This window comes from Triturus cristatus, chromosome 11 (assembly GCF_964204655.1).
Source record: "Triturus cristatus chromosome 11, aTriCri1.1, whole genome shotgun sequence".
Taxonomy (NCBI): Eukaryota; Metazoa; Chordata; class Amphibia; order Caudata; family Salamandridae; genus Triturus; species Triturus cristatus.
Genome location: NC_140594.1, coordinates 1164304026 through 1164320417, shown reverse-complemented (window position 1 = coordinate 1164320417; position 16392 = coordinate 1164304026). Strand labels below are relative to the sequence as shown.

General features: G+C 42.5%; 1 protein-coding gene across 1 annotated transcript in view; it reads right to left on the bottom strand.

The window, feature by feature from the left end:
- The window catches only part of LOC146788643 (putative cation-transporting ATPase 13A4), a 383399-nt gene that overhangs the window by 61709 nt on the left and 305298 nt on the right, over nt 1-16392 (bottom strand). The window contains 2 exon segments of the mRNA XM_085635852.1: nt 6667-6776; nt 11823-11865. Coding sequence (XP_085491978.1) covers nt 6667-6776; nt 11823-11865 — 153 coding nt within the window.

Below are 16392 nucleotides of genomic sequence, written 5' to 3'. Positions count from 1 at the left end.
TGAATATAGTGAAGTATGATGAATTTGAGTGGTGGATATGTTATTCAGTTATTTGGATAGTGAAGGGTAGGTTGGGTGATAGAAGAGGGAAAGAGGTTTGTATTTATATAGCGCTTACTACCCCTTGATGGGGTTTTGAAGCGCTTTATTGGCAAGTAGCACGCTACTCTGGAACCCATAAGGATTACTGTTGAATTAGTATGGCGAAACATGAAAGTAATTTGAGAGGTGGATGTGTTAGTCATTTATTTTGATTGTGAAGGGTTGGGGAGGGGTAGAAAAGGGAAAAAGGTTTGCATTTATATGGCGCTGGTAACCCTGATGGAGTGTTGAAACACTTCATTGGCGAGTAGCACTCTACTCTGGAACCCATGAAGGATTAGTGGTGAATTAGTATAGTGGAATAAGGAAATTGATAAGTGAACATGTTAGTCTGTTATTTTGATTCAAAAGGATAGTTGGGGGACAGAATAGTGAGATATTTCGATTTAGGTCATAGCAGTAGGAGGAGGCTTTTGGATGAGTAAAAAGGGGTTTTTTAGGGGAAGAGTCAGAGGGGAGAGTTTATAAAGGTTTGTTTTGGGGATCAGTATAGTAAACAGAGGTGTCAGATTATGCAAGGAGCGGTAGAGTAGGAGAGAGTCTAGAAAGGGTTATTTTGGGGATCATAGTAGTGGTATGGGGTTTGGGATAAATGAGAGAGTGGATGTAGAGGATATATTGATAGATGTATAGGGTGAGAGATTGGGTAGTGCATTGGGAGGAGTAGTAGAAAGAAGTTTGAGATGAGTCAGAAGGTTGGGTCAGAAGATATATTGAGAGAAGTATAGGGTGGGAAATAGGGTAGTGCATTTGAAATGCTAAATTAGAAGACAGTGATAAATATATAGATCCATAAGTACATTGGAAGAATATAGATGCATATAGGAGGTAAGTATATATAGATTAAATATATTGATAGAGGTACAGGATGAGAAATAGAGTAGTGAATTGGATATGCTTTTTCAGGAGAAAGGTAACAGACACATAGATCCAAGTACATGGAAGGTACATAGATGCACAATGGAAGTAAGTACATGTAGACCAAAGATGATTTTTATTTATTTATGTATTTATTTATTTACAAGAACATAATTATTCTACATGTTTATACAAAGCAATACACAAAGATAGGTACATATCTATAGTGAAAATAAATGCTTATATACAGAGGAATATGCTGTAAATTTCTGTTTGCGTATGGTGCTTATGTGGGAAAGAGCCAATTCTTGAGCCGTTTTCTGAAGATAAGGTGGTTGTCGGTGGATCTTATGTTGGGGGGGTAAAGAATTCCTTAGTTTGGCTGCTTGAACAGAGAAGGATGTGCCACCCATGGTTTTTTTCTTGTATCTTGGGATTTTGAGGCGAGATGCCCCTTTAGAGTGTAGGTTCCTTTGTTGAATGTGTTTGGTGATTTTATTCCTGATGAAGAGCGGTCCCATTCCATGTATTGCTTTGTGGGTGAGACAAAGTAGCTTGAACGTGGATCTTCTGGCAACCGGTAACCAATGCAGGGCATTCAAGGCAGGTGAGATGTGGTCTCACGGTTTGATATGCAAGAGTAGTCTGGCAGCCGAGTTCTGAATCCATTGTAGTCTTTTCATGGTCGTTGAAGGTGATCCGTGGTAGAGGCTATTGGCGTAATCGACTTTGGACAGAAAAAGGGAGATGGTAGCTTGGACCTTGTGTGGTAATCCCAAATGAGGGAAAATTTGTTGCAGCATTTTTATAGTGACAAAGCTTGATCTTGTTAGTTTGTCCACTTGGGCATTCATCGACAGCTTGGAGTCCATGGTCATTCCAAGGTTTCTTACTTCCTTCGATCCTTTAGGAGGTGATCCCAGTTCATCAGGCCAGGCGGCAAGCGGGTCATAATGTTTCCAATCGCCACACGTGAGTTTTTACATTTTGGAAGCATTCAATTTGAGATGGATTCAAGTCATCCACTGATCCACGGCTCTGAGACAACTGAAAATTGGGAATTTTTCAATGTCTTTCGGGCATTCCAGTTGAAGGAGTATTTGCGTGTCACCTGCATAGTTATAGCACGTGAGGTGAAATTGATTGATCAGTACCGGTAATGACTTCATAGATGTTGAAAATCATGGGTGAGATGATAGAACCTTGAGGGACCTCTGCTTTTGTGTAGTATGTTTTGGACGAGAAAGGTGGAGTATGGATGACATTAGTTCTGTTTTGAAGGTAGGACGGGATCCAGTCTAGAGCAGTTCGCTCTATGCTGGCTTCATAGAGTCTTTGTTTCCGAGTGTCATGGTCAACTGTGTCAAAGGCAGCCGAGAGGGCCAAGAGGAGTAGGGCAGAAACCCTGCTGTGGTCAACTGTATTCTTCAGGTCATCCCAGATGGCAAGGAGGGCAGATTCAGTGCCTCTTTCTGGACGGAATCCTGTTTGCAAGTCAGAGACTTTGTCATTCTCTTCACTGAATTGTGACATCTGGTGGAACCCTGCTCTTTCTATCAGTTTGCCCAGGAAAGGTCCATTTGTAATGTGTCTGTAGTTGTCAGGGTTCAGCGGGTCCCAGTTTGTTTTCTTCAGTCAAGGGCGTATGTGTGATTTTTTAAGTTCTTCTGGAAATATTCCGGTAGTTAAGGAATCGTTGATGATTCTTCTTACTGTAGTGGCAGCAGAGGTTGTTAAGAGTTGTCTTGAAAGTGTGTGGTGGACACGGGTCAGAAGGGCTGCCAGCAGGCCTGCTTGCTTTGACCAGGTCGAAAGATTCATTGTGTGAGATGTTTTGGAAGGAACAGAGAGGCTGGGTTAGAGTATTCTTGGATTGTTGTGTTGTACAGGGGTTAGTGCTGGTGCTTTGTTTCTGTTTTAAGTACGAGTCCAATGTGTCTGCGTTGTCTGTGTAATGATTTGCCAGTTTGTCTGTGAAATCTTGAGTAACAGGATGAGTTCCCTCTAGGCAGTTTGGTTTGCAAAATTCATTGAGTATTTTATAGAATTCTTTATTTGCACCGTTAGGGGCAGATTTACAAGCCCCTGCGCCTCATTTGCGCCGCTGTTGCGTCCCTTCAGGGATGCAGCGGCGGCGTAAACCTTGCGCCATGTTGCGCCGTATTTACAACGTGGCGCATCTAGGGAGATGCGTCACGTTGTAAAGCCCTGTGTTACAATATACCTGCGTCAGGTTTCATGTGGGCGTTATGGCGCAGGGTGGGCGTTCCCTCGCAGGTCCGCCTCGTAAAGGTGACACAGTGAAACCTACAAGATTTCACTGAGTCACTTTTACGGCCATGCTGCGTCAAAACCCTGTGCCTGCTTGAAGCAGACGCAAGGAGTGACGCAGCATGTTAGGCATAGGGTGCCCGCGAGCCTTGCTGGAGCCTCGTCGCAAGCGCGTCGCGACTCCAGCAATGCGCCGCCTTTACGACGGGGGATGCGACATGCATCTGCCCATCCGTGAGCCACGGCGCACCGCATTGTAAATGCGGCGCATCAGTGGTGGCGCACGGGTGCTTTTGCCTGTCGCAAATGTTCTGGCGCATCCCTTCTGATTTGCTGAGATGCACCAGTCCTTGTAAATATGCACCTTAGCATTTTTAATTCTGTCTGAATAGTACTTTTTCTTAGCTTTTTTGATAGCTGACTTGTATAATCTGTTAATTTTTTGTAGGTGAAGTTTGGTATGCAAAATTCATTGAGTATTTTATAGAATTCTTTATTTGCACATTTAGGGGCAGATTTACAAGCCCCTTGCGCCTCATTTGCGTCGCTGTTGCGTCACTTCAGGGACGCAGCGGCGGCGTAAACCTTGCACCACGTTGCGCCCTATTTACAACGTGGTGCATCTAGGGAGATGCGTCACGTTGTAAATTGCTGCGCCACATGAAATCTGCGTCAGATTTCATGTGGGCGTTATGGCGCAGGGTGGGCGTTCCCTCGCAGGTACGCCTCATAAAGTTGACACAGTGAAATCTACAAGATTTCACTGAGTCAGATCAGATCAGATCAGATCAGAAAATCTTTATTCGGTTTTTCAGACAGAAAGAACCATAAAAGCACATTAACAATTAATAAATAATGCACAAAAAAACTTGATGTACATAGATAAAATACCCAAATATTAAAATATGTATTAATAACAACAGACACAATTAAGCATGTATCATAATAGCAGCAATTCTAGACAGTTAACTCGCCCTGCTGTTTCTGAGTTTTAGGGCAGATTTTAGAAAACTAGTCCAAAATAATGTACTCTCGGGGTTTAACATTTGTAAATAACAAAGGGCTGGTCTAACCTGGGTAAAGTTCTGTTTTTTTAAAAGGGGCTTTAAATAGAACCTCCTAGGTAAATCGTAAAAGGGACAAATAAATAAAAAGTGCACCAAATCCTGCGGAGACTCATTGTCGCAGCCGCAGTTTGGCAGCGCTTGACCACGATGACAACCCCTTGGAACAGTTAAAAGAAGATGAAAATAGTCCAGCCGGAACCTAGTTAACAAGCATCGCTCGAAGCCCGACAAGGGCCAAGATAAATAAGGCTCCATTAAAAGTGTAGTTTTCAACGTGGCATGTTTTCGAACACTTGGTTTGTTTAGTTTCACCTCTTCGCGATTCATTTGTCGTAATAAGGAAAAGGTTTTCCTCACAAACTCTACATCAGCAAATGTAATCAACTCAGGATTAAAAAAAAGTTCTGAGCGCCCCACAGCAGAAAAAACAGTCTTTCGGGTATTTTAGCCAAGGGATTTTGAGCATATTATCCATAGATATTGCTTCCCTTAGGAGTCACTTTTACGGCCATGCTGCGTCAAAACCCTGCGCCTGCTTGAAGCAGGCACAAGGAGTGACGCAGCATGTTAGGCATAGGGCGCCCGCGAGCCTTCCTGGAGCCGCGTGGCGAGCGCGACGCGACACCAGCAATGCGCCGCCTTTACGACGGGGGATGCGACACGCATCTGCCCATCCGAGCTGACTTGTATAATCTGTGAATTTTCTGTAGGTGAAGTTTGTCTTGTTTGGCGTTTGTTTTGAGCGAGGTGCGTTGCAGTTTTCTAATTTGTTGTTTTATGTCTTTTATTTCTAAGTTTCTCCGAGGCGCTTTTTTTCTTTTGTGCTGTTGTGTAGTTTTGAGTGGTATCAGGATGTCAAAAGATTCCTGCAGCCACTCATATAGATTTTGAACCGAAGTTATTGTTTCCAGATTTGAGTGAAATGCTTTTATTATCTATACTTTTTAATTTTGTTATCTCTGGAACCATGCAGTGGATATTTACCATTATGGTGCCCAAAAATACATAAAAATACAGTATATTTTTGATAAATTTGTTGTTGAATTTCTTTGGTGTCTTGTCAATTTCTTCTTCAATAGCTTTGGTGCTGTTTAAATGCTTTATATATGTTCCTTTGTGTAAACCTTGCTGCTCAGAGCCACAGCCACCCAGAGTTGAGCTGAAGGTTTGATAAAAGAAACTTGAGGGTCCTAAAAGGATGGATAAGTGTATTACACAATAAGGTGGGACAACCACACCACATAATGCACCTCATTTCCCTGCACTCACCAATGTTGGAAAAGGTCAACACAGATTTTTTCCAGCAGGGAAAGAATATTGGGGATAAAGAAATGAATGTGTCAAATAGTGGGATGATTGACTGTAAAAAAGTTCCTTGTGTATACCAATAGAAGCACTTTCTATAAGATGGAGCCAATAGCTTAAGGTTAGTGGGGAATAGTCCTCAAGGCACCCAAAGCCTATTCTATGTATATTATAAAGAAGCAGAAACAATATGTCTCTTACACCTGCACTGTCGAGCCAGATCAGACAAGGACACATGACTTCCTGCCCTTACTTTGCCATGTGGATTTCACCTGCTGGTAAGCGGACACCGGGCCAATATCAAGGTGGGTACTTTACTACTGGACCCGATGACTCTGAAGGCACAAGTATCCCCACAACGTTTAAAGGTACTTTGAATTTAGAATAGGAGTCAGCTGAGGGCTTGGTGTGTCAGATATTAAACTACAGAATGCACACGTTTTTAGGTTCCGCTGGTATGCAGTCGGCACTGGGTGTTTGCCATACTGTGTGAGAAATCATGACTGCTGTTGTGTTTTATAAGAGCCCTAAATGTAGAAACAGGATTGAGCATTTCTTTACTATACACTGATTCTGATACAAAGGGAACCCAAGAATAGAAGACAAGCAAATAAACAGATTGAGAAAGATTAAAACATGGATTTAAATGTTTCAGCCATATTCTAGCTATCAGCGGACATTTGACTCATACTTTAGCAGTAAATCAATGCTCATCCATTTACAGTGTAATAGTTTACATGTACAACATAATCTAGTGTTACACATGAAAGGGATGCAGTTTTGCACATTCTTTCACTGAAGGTGCAATACACCCTCATATTAAAGGTGAACTAGACATGGGATAAAGTACCCACGCAATACATTCTATGGATATTGTAAGTCATCGAGAAGTTCCATTATCATATAGACAAACAAGACCTAAGGCTGTGTTGCTTTGTAAGGTCATGGATCTCTTTGGTGACTTGTAATATCCTCAGACTGTGCAGCAGGGGTCCTTCATCTCATAAACAATGTGACCACATTACAGGGAAGACTTTAATTGTTAACAGATTGACAAACTTACTTGATTAACTTTGGGACACACTGAATGTTGGGAGTTTTGGAAGTGAAAGGTGAGGCCACTGACGCCTCCTGCTCTGACAAGGAGATCCCAGCATGGGCCATTTTCAGAGCCTGGAAGAAAACCACATATGCATTTGAGGAACTTACCTAAAACCTTCAAAAAGCATCTAATAAAGAAAGGTACACCTCATCTGCACCATTATCAAATCATTGTTGGATCACTCTCAAAGTTTTTTACATCCTGAGGACTTATATATCCTATTGCATAGGCCATTTGCAAGTAAGTGTCTTCTATGGGATTCACCATTGTGTAAACTAGACCAGGCTAAGGCGTAACATAGTTTAACTTGGACCAACTTTGCGTAATTGCTTTCTCCAGAAGCCCCCACAGTTTCCTTCAGCTTTGATATCTCTTATTCCCAAAGCTTAGGGTTTTGGAATTATCTGGTGTGAATACATCACTAGGATTGCTCAGAATAAAAGCAGAGATCACAGCATATATTGTACATGTCCACCAATGAGAGCAGATTGTTCTATTGAATACCAAGGGATGTGGGGGGAGATCCCAGCCATGAGTCTCCCATTTGCACTTACTATGGGCAGAAAAAGTGCAGTGTTTCTGTTGCCACCTGCAGTCAGTAGGGGCAGGTAAGAATGCCCGGTAACATCTGGCACACCGCTGTGCCACAGATGCAGGAAGCTGGAAGGGACCACAGGTGCTTTGGGACTCCCCCGGTAGGCCAGCATGGAAAGAAATGCTGTGTGTGCCCACAGTGAAATAGGGGCACCTCTTATAATAAAATAAAAAGGAGAAAAAAAACAGTTTTTCACGTAGCGTCCACTTCAAAGCGCTGCTGCAGGTCTCTGACCGGAATGAAGCGCCCTATAAGCCCCGGAGAAAGGGCACAGACACTGCAAAGTGGCTGCTAAATGTTTGTGGGGCTGCCAGGTGTTTGACAGCCCCTACTGGAGCCCCATTAAAGTGTTTTCAAAATAGAACTAACTCCTCCTATGGGGTTAAATGTGTGACCCCCATGAAAGTTTTCACATGCTTTTAAGCACTCCTACAGCTTGGGATTTTGCTCATAGGCTCTGGTGTTTAGGGGTTTCTATTAGTGCATTATAATGCTGTTCTGGCAGCATCTTAAAAGTAGAAGAAAAACTAATATTTTTGCTGAAATTGTAATGAATACCAAAACTGACGATGATTTATTCGATGTTTTAATGAAAATCAAAAAGATTGTGTTTAGATTACTATCAGATTAGTAGTCATCATGAGGTGGTATTGCACATAGCCATTTTAATGGTGGTTTAGGAATCTGTTATAATATGATTTGCTTTTATGAATGTGGTGACGCCCAGACAAAGCCAGTAGGCCCATATTTCAATAACGACCCTCCTAAGTGGAGGTTTCATAGTTTTAGCGTTCAGGTCGCTAGGGGTGTGGACTGTTAGGAGAGTGTCACTGTAGCATTTGCATAATACAATAATTGTTCTTTTTATAAGTAAAAGCACTGGCTTGACAATGATGTACTGGGTGATGCTTGTTGTGTACCTGTCAACTGGGCCACTAGCCCACACCACCTCCCCTGAGTGCACCTTGGTTGCTCTGCCTCCCTACCCTCAGAGAGTCAAGTGCTATAATGGAGTACTTGATTACTAGTAGATGGAAGGTTGTGTGCCCATTGTTTGGGAGAGTGTCACATCTTTCCCAACTAATAACCCACGTTCTTACATTGCTAGGGTTTGTGTCTCTCCAAGCCCCTCTAAACACAGCTGAAGGCTGTGTGGGGGGATGAGCTCAGGGCCTGGCTAAAGGGCAGGCCTTGTCTACAAACCCATGTGTGCATGGCCAAAGCACTTGTGGGGATTTGCGTCAGAACTTGGTGGGAGACCAGGCCCAGTGTTCAACACCCACCCACTGATCACAGCCAAAGGCTGAGCACAGTGACTGCAAGTTGCCTTCAGTAGTTGGGCTTATGCTCAATTTTGAATGTGATAAAATAAACCACAGAAATTAAGTGAAAAATCCAATGGTTAAACTGATGTTATAGTTAGGTATGGTAGTAAGATCTTAGCTTACATTTAAACCCAAGAATTTCACTGGAAAACCAAGGGCTAAAGCTATAGTTAGAAGTTAAAATGAGATAACAACTAATGTTTAAAAAATGAAAAAACTCTGACATTTGCGAGTTATAGTTAAGTGAACTAACAATAACTCGTGCCCCCATTATGCACAGAATGATGTCACATCTTACATCACTCATGATATGGTAAATGACGTCATTGATGACATCACATATGGTATCCCAAATTACATAATTGATTGCATCACTGATGACACCATTCAATCATTGTGATAGTGTCCTACAGGATTTCTGGACCTGAAGTTATTCAACACAGTACAACAGTACTTGAGGACAGCGTAGAGTGTCAATTCTGAACCCCCTATCAGCACCTGTGAGGAGCTTCCCCCTGCCATGAGTACATTTCAAAGGGCTCTGCATGCAGAAAACTCAAACAAACTTGACACCAAACCTAAGCGGCCCATTGTCACCCTAGACAATTTGGAGCCAGAACCAGGTCAAGGGGAAGCACTGATCAGAACCTGTTTTGGGTATAGGTCTTAGAATTCCCACACACAGCTGGCATCAGGTATAGAAAAGGGACCTACAGAGCCCACCATCAGAACACTGCTGGACCTGTAGAAGATTCAGAAGAAGAATGGCCCTGCTGCCAGAAGGACTGTTGTGCTACTGGAAAGACTCACATGCTGCCTGAAGAAGGAGAAAGTGGCCTGCTTGGTCTGAACCCAGGCTACCCAGAGTGACTCAATGGTCATTTGGCTGACCTCCTGTGTGAGTTAGAGAGACACAACAAGCTTCCAGAGGCCTCCCCACCACTGCCCAGCACCAACTGCTTCGGCATGGACCTGCTTGAGCCTTCTCACTGGCCTCTGCCTAAGAGAGTATTGATCCCCCTGAGATGTGATCAAGTCAGAGCCCCTCCTGACGTAAAACCGGAAAATCCTGAAGTTTGGGCTCTTCACAACAGCATATGTTCCCATGTGCACCAAGATTCTGCAGCGTACAAGAGCTGCCAATGCGAAGTCTCAGTGGGATCTGCTCTTCGCACCAAAAGTGACCCTCGCAACGTCTGCCAACACAAGCTCTGGACCTTGTGCCGACAGTGACTGCCACAATGATCCACCAAATTCAAGGTCCAGTGATGACCAGCACTTCATGCTACAGCAAAAAAGGTCCACAACTCTCGGCCAGCTCTTCACGGCGAAAGGCTTCTCCATACAGCCCCCTCCAACATGAAAAGAACTCTTTCATTGGACTTTAGAAGGTTACTTTTCAGCTGGACTAGCCTGGTCCCTGTTTCTGGCCTACACGCCATCACGGTCTTCCTGAATGTATGACTTTCCCCCCACATAGGGCAACCAGATAGCCTTGAGTGGTGCTTTCTGCTTCTTGGCCCCATTTTCACTAAAGCCTTTACATTTCAATATCTCCTGTTCTACAGATTAGGTTATTGCCATTCTGCTATACCATTATTTATTAAAATACGTTCTATTTTTCTAAATTGGTATTGGATTTTTCTGATATTGTGTTTTTACTTTATTGCTGTTTACATTCTTAATAAATATTTTACACATTGCCTCTAAGTTAAAACTGACCTCTTTTGTCATTGTGCCAAGCTACCGGAGGGTTAAACACAGGTCTATTTAATCACTTTTTGTAGTTCATCATGGCAAGGACTGTGGCTGCTGCTAGAGAAGGGCTCATACCTCCCTCAACCAACAACCCAATTTTTCACACCCAATTAATCTTTACTGGAAAACTGGGGACCCCACTGTATCATAATTGGAATTGGGGGACTCCCATTGAGTCATCACTGTTAGCCAGGGACCCCGACTCAAGCATTTGTGATGATTTCATCCACAAAACAATACACAGAAAAATACAGAAACAATCTTTCATCAAACAAATATGCAAATGATGAAATATTTTATTCAATTCAAAAACAATAATCAAAAATTTCAATGGGAATGTTGAAACTTTTCTAAATTTAATTGAGGCCACTCATCATTCTAATCTGTATTCTGTTTAATGTGCTTGATATTCTCCCACAATCAATCTGAAGATATTACCTTACTTTTTAATTTCTAATTCCTTCATATTTACAGACCTTTTCAAAATGTTCTATTTTACATTTTGCTTATTTATTTATATACCCTTTATTAAACTGTTTAGATTATGCAATTTTCTAAGCAATCGCATCATAGGTTAAGAACCATTGTATTGGATGGTAAAATAAAATATTTGGCAAGTGCATTTTAATTTTTTGAACAAACCATTTCATAAAATGTTGGACACCACTTCAAGGCTTCTTGTGCTGAGCACCAATGATCTGCTCCCTACATTGCATGATACAGTCAGGAGGAGGGGGCTGTTGTAAAGGCAAAGGTGGGGGGCTAAACGTACCAGACTCTGGACCCTCTCTACGTGAAGCTTAATCTTCCCTTCAAAAATGTGCTCTACAGACCGATGCAAGGAACCTGGGCATCAATGCATCATGATGATACCTATGTGTCCCAGCCATGCCCACCTTCACCACATGGTATATTGGCATAAGGATCAGATGGTACCCCCTTTTTTCAAGGCCTGGAAAACACCAGCATGAATGGTGTAAATATAGTCAAGCATTTCACCTTGCTGCAGCATTCAGGTCACTCCAAGTGTGGTCAATGTAGGGATACTTGGTCGGCTGGAAACCAGTGGGGTCTGGAGACGGTTAATGAGTATAGAGCCAGTGGTCTCTCTATTCATTGACTGCGTGCACCACCAGATCAGTTTACTCTAAGTGTTTCATTGGTTGGCTTAGTAAAGGGACAATGGGCAAAGGCCAGTTTTAGAGGCAGGACTTATTGCAAAAGGGGGAATGGCCACATCAGGAGTATAAAATGGGGCATATGATATACTACCTACTGATCCTGTATCATCAAAATGTTCTGTTTCTCTGAACAGTGAAATACTTTTGACCTCAAGAGGTGGCAGGTAGGCAGTCCTAAGTGTACACTATAGAAATAACTCCCACGTTCTCAGTAAATATTCTATCAGAATGAATAAGCACACATGTACTTTTACTCACCCCACAATCATTAGCTCCATCTCCACACATTCCAACATAGTAACTGTGATAAAAGAAATAGGACATTATTGCCTGAAACAAGGTGTGCTTCCTGTGTTCATTCGCATTATAATACATGGGAGCCTGAGATCCCTTTATAGAAGCCAGTCTCCTATTTTGTAATTACAGTTGAGCTGTAATGTCTTCAGTCACCTCCAATAATGAATTTTAATAGCGATACATACTGGGTCACAAACCCTTTTTCGGAGTTGGAAAGACATTTAAAAACCACCTTGAGATTCTGAGATTAGCAGGATTTGCCACCAAAGCATATCTTGTATGTTGGGAAAGCACAACAGGTGAGAATGTGACATGACTTCCTGACTGAGGTTACATTCAACATTGATAAAGTCATAGCAAAGTGAAAATGTTGAAGAAATTCCTTAATTTGTCATGTGGATGCCTGTCTAATATCTGGATCCAGTCAATAAGAAGACATCTCGCCAATCTTGCACTCGTTCAGCTGTTATCCTATTGAGTTGTGAAGTCTTTTCAAGTTAGCTTGCATTGTTCATGAGGCTATACATGAGAATTCAATGAATGAGTATGAGAGTGAGTATGGAAGGGTGAATGCGGGGTAGTAAAGCACTGTGAGTGAGTTAGAGTGAGTGAGTGAGTGAGGGGGAGAATGTGATAGGGAGTGTAAGTGAGTCAGGAGTGTGCAGTTGCACCAGGGCCCAGAGGACTGAGGGGCCTTCTGAACCCTATTCACCATTGCCCCTGTACACCAGTAGCTGCGAGTAAGGGTCAAAGATTGTGAAAGAGAGAGTGTGAGTGCATTTGTGAGTGAAAATAACAGTGCAAATCAGTGAGTGTGAATGTATGGTTACATGTGTGTGTGAATGAGGGAATATGAATCAGAATGTGTAAATGAGAAAGTGTGAGTCAGAGAGAGAGAGTGAATGAGACAGAGGGTGATTGTGAGTGAGAGTGAGTAAGAGTGTGTTTGTTAGCATGTTTTCTGCGCCTGAGTCTGCTGTTGGTCAGGGCATACTCGTGATAATTCTTGGCTTATGGGGACACTCATGAGAGCTTGCTTTCACTGGCACTTTTAATGTTATTCTTGGCATAAGTGTGGGCTCCTGTTGTAATATGTGGGTCTGGAATTACTGGTTGTAATTCATGCTATGGGGGAAGGGGCACCTAGGGCAAAATGATGTTGCTGGGACACTGGAGGTTGTACTTGGAGACCATGGCAAATTGGGAGTAGAGGTCTGGCTTGTGAAGCAAACCACGGGAAAATCAAGCTTTGATGTGTGGGTGATTTTAGACATATGGGTCACCCATGCCCTGTGGCTGGTATCAACGGCAACATTCTGGCACTGTGATTTTGCATGTAATTCATTCCATATGGGATTACTAGGAAAGCATTCTGGCATTGGCGCACTAGAATTAATTCTTAAGATAAAGGTTGCACTCAAGGTAAATTTGGAAAACAATGAGGTATTTGTATTTGTATGGAGATTTATATAGCGCATGTACACCGACAGGTCTCTTAGCGCCGACAGAAGGAGATTTGCAGAAGGCCAGGCAAAGACAGTCCTGGTGTTAAAAGGATAAATCCTTGATGAGAAGAATGAAATTGAAGCTTGATGAAGGTGATCATAGGTTTATTCTCAGTTGCAGATTATATCAGCTCATCCACCCAACTGCCACCAGGTTAATGCTCCCCACTTCTTACACATTCTAGATTCAGCTTGGCCCTGACATTCCAGAACACAAGCATCTCAGAGTAAGAAGAAGAAAGCCATTACAACATATCTCCCTCCTTTACATTTTTTACAGCAAAACCACCTTACACATATTCTATATACACAACTAACATCATGTGACATTACTTAAGTGACATAGTCCTTCAAATGAGAGGGAAGGCATGAGTTTCTTCTGGGCCTCATAATGACCTTCGGAGCTCCTTCTCCCTCCGTAACAGTATGAGGAAAACTAGGTCTCACAACAGTATTGCAAACCGCAACACGACCCAGATTCCACACCCTGTGATCACTTGTTCTTATAGCATTGTTGAAAACCTTAATAACTTTTAACGGTTCAGTGAACTTAGATCCAGAAACAGCAAAACCTGGTCTTTTAATCCGAACCCAATCACCCACCTTAACCTTTGTGGACTTAACAGCATGACGAACATCATAGTTTTCTTTGCTCTTAGAACATTTCATATCTTCCTTTTCCTGCCATGATTTAGGATCACCTTCTTGAGACCTATTAGAAAGAAACTTATTTACCCATGGTGGATCTAAAAAGGTATCAGGTTCTCTTCCACGAAACAAAAGAAAAGGAGACTTCCCCGTAGTAGTGTGTGGGGTAAAACGGTACACACACACTCTTTTCAAGACTTCATCTTGCCAATTAAGACCATTGGATTTTGCTAAAGACACCGTTTCCTTCAAGACCCTGTTGAATCTTTCTACTGTCCCATTGGATTCTGGGTGATACAACGAACATTTTTTATGAATAATGCCACAATCACTAAGAAAAGTCTCCATTTCTCTCGAAACAAGTTGTACACCATTGTCTGTTAGCAAGGTCTCAGGAATTCCCTCCCTGGCAATAATGTCCTTTAAACATTTGATAACCGTATTTGAATTTACACTCTTTACAAAAAACACTTCTGGCCACCTTGAAAACAAATCCATGACCACTATAACAAATGTGTCTGAACCCTCTCCATGAATAGGCCCTAAAATGTCAAGAGCCGTATCCTTCCAGGGGCCACACGGTCGAAGTCTTTTCTCCATGGGCTGTGTTCTAGTTTTTAAAACCTTCTCGCTGAGAGTGCATTGAACACATTCCCTGACCAAATGTTCAATCTGTGTGTCCAGACCTGGCCACCAATAGCAAGAACGCACTCTCTCTTTAGTTTTGGAAATACCTAAGTGTGCCTCATGTGCCAAATCCAAAATCTCCTTCCTTAAAGAAACCGGAGGTACTAGCTTGTGACCTCTCAACAACAACCCCTCACAACATGAAAGTTGATCCTTGACCAACCAGAAATCTCTCACAGAGTCACTACCTTGACCTTTATGGTGCCATCCATCACAAATCAATTTTGAGACCTCTTGAATAGTATTATCACACTTGCAAGCATCTAACCACCTCTCACGAGAAATCACTTTACAATCCACTCCACAGACAAAGTCTTGTGGAAAACTAAAAGACGGATCTGAATTAGCGTCTTCTATATCTTGTTGTTCATCAGGAACCAACCTCGAAAGAGTATCTGCAACAACATTATCTGACCCAGGAACATGTTTAACAATAAAATTAAACCCTTGCAAGCCAACTACCCATTTTGAGATCCTAGGAGATATAGAGTCAATCCCTTTTTTAGTTAACACCTCACAAAGAGGTTTGTGGTCAGTTCTTATGACAAATGAAGTGCCCCACAAAAACTTTTTCAATTTCTTAATCGCCCAATATACCGCAAGGGCTTCACGTTCAATTACTGAATAACGACATTCAGCCCCTTTTAAACACCTAGATATAAACATGATAGTATTCTCAGGCAGGACACCCCCTTGATATAGGACTGCACCTATCCCTTTCAGGCTCGCATCCGTAGAAATGATAGAGTTTTTTCTGGGGTCAAAATTCTTAAGATTCGGAGCATTCTGCAATTTCAATTTTATATCATCAAATTCTTTGTCACACAAATTATTCCTATTAAATGTTTCCCCTTTCTTTAATAAATTTCTCATGACAGGGATCTTAGGAAGAGACTCTCAAAAGCAGCGTTTTCAATAGCTTTCGAAAGGGGAGTAAGCCTGGTTCTTTCCGTAAAGCATCCGGCAATTGGTTCCATAGATGTGGCAGGATAACGGAAAAGGCTCGCCCGCCCTTGGAAACCAAATTGCTACGGGGGCAGACTAGCTGGAAAGCATCTGCAGATCGAAGTGGACGTCCTGGAACATACTTAGCCAGGCGATCCCTAATGTAGCTAGGGGCTTGACCATAGAGGGATTTATGGGCGATACACAGGACCTTGAAATTCGTGCGTTGTCTAACGGGCAACCAGTGTAGTTTTAAGAGTAGAGGTGATGCATGGGTCCTCCTAGGAAGGCTAAAAACCAACCTAGCAGCATCATTCTGCACCACCTGGAGCCGGTTAGTGAGTTTCTGAGGAAGACCCAGATACAGCGCGTTCCCATAGTCAAGGCGTGACAAAATTGCAGCAGAGACTATGGATTTCATGGAGGAGGTAGATAGAATGGGGACCAACTTCCTCAGTTGCCTCAAGATACCAGAACAGATGCCCACCACTGAGGAGACTTGATGACTTAGCGAGAGTTCTGCGTCGATCTTAATTCCCAAGCTTTTCACAACTGGGGCTGGACAGGGGGGAGTCCCAAGTTCTTTGGACCAGAACAGGCCACCCACGGAGTTAATAATGGTTGGGACGACGAGAACCTCTGTTTTATCGGGATTGATTTTTAAAGAGTTAGCTGTCATCCAGTTAGTTGTAAATCTTAGAATATTTTGGGCCGTCTCTTGGGCATGGGCTGAATTGTCAATTCTC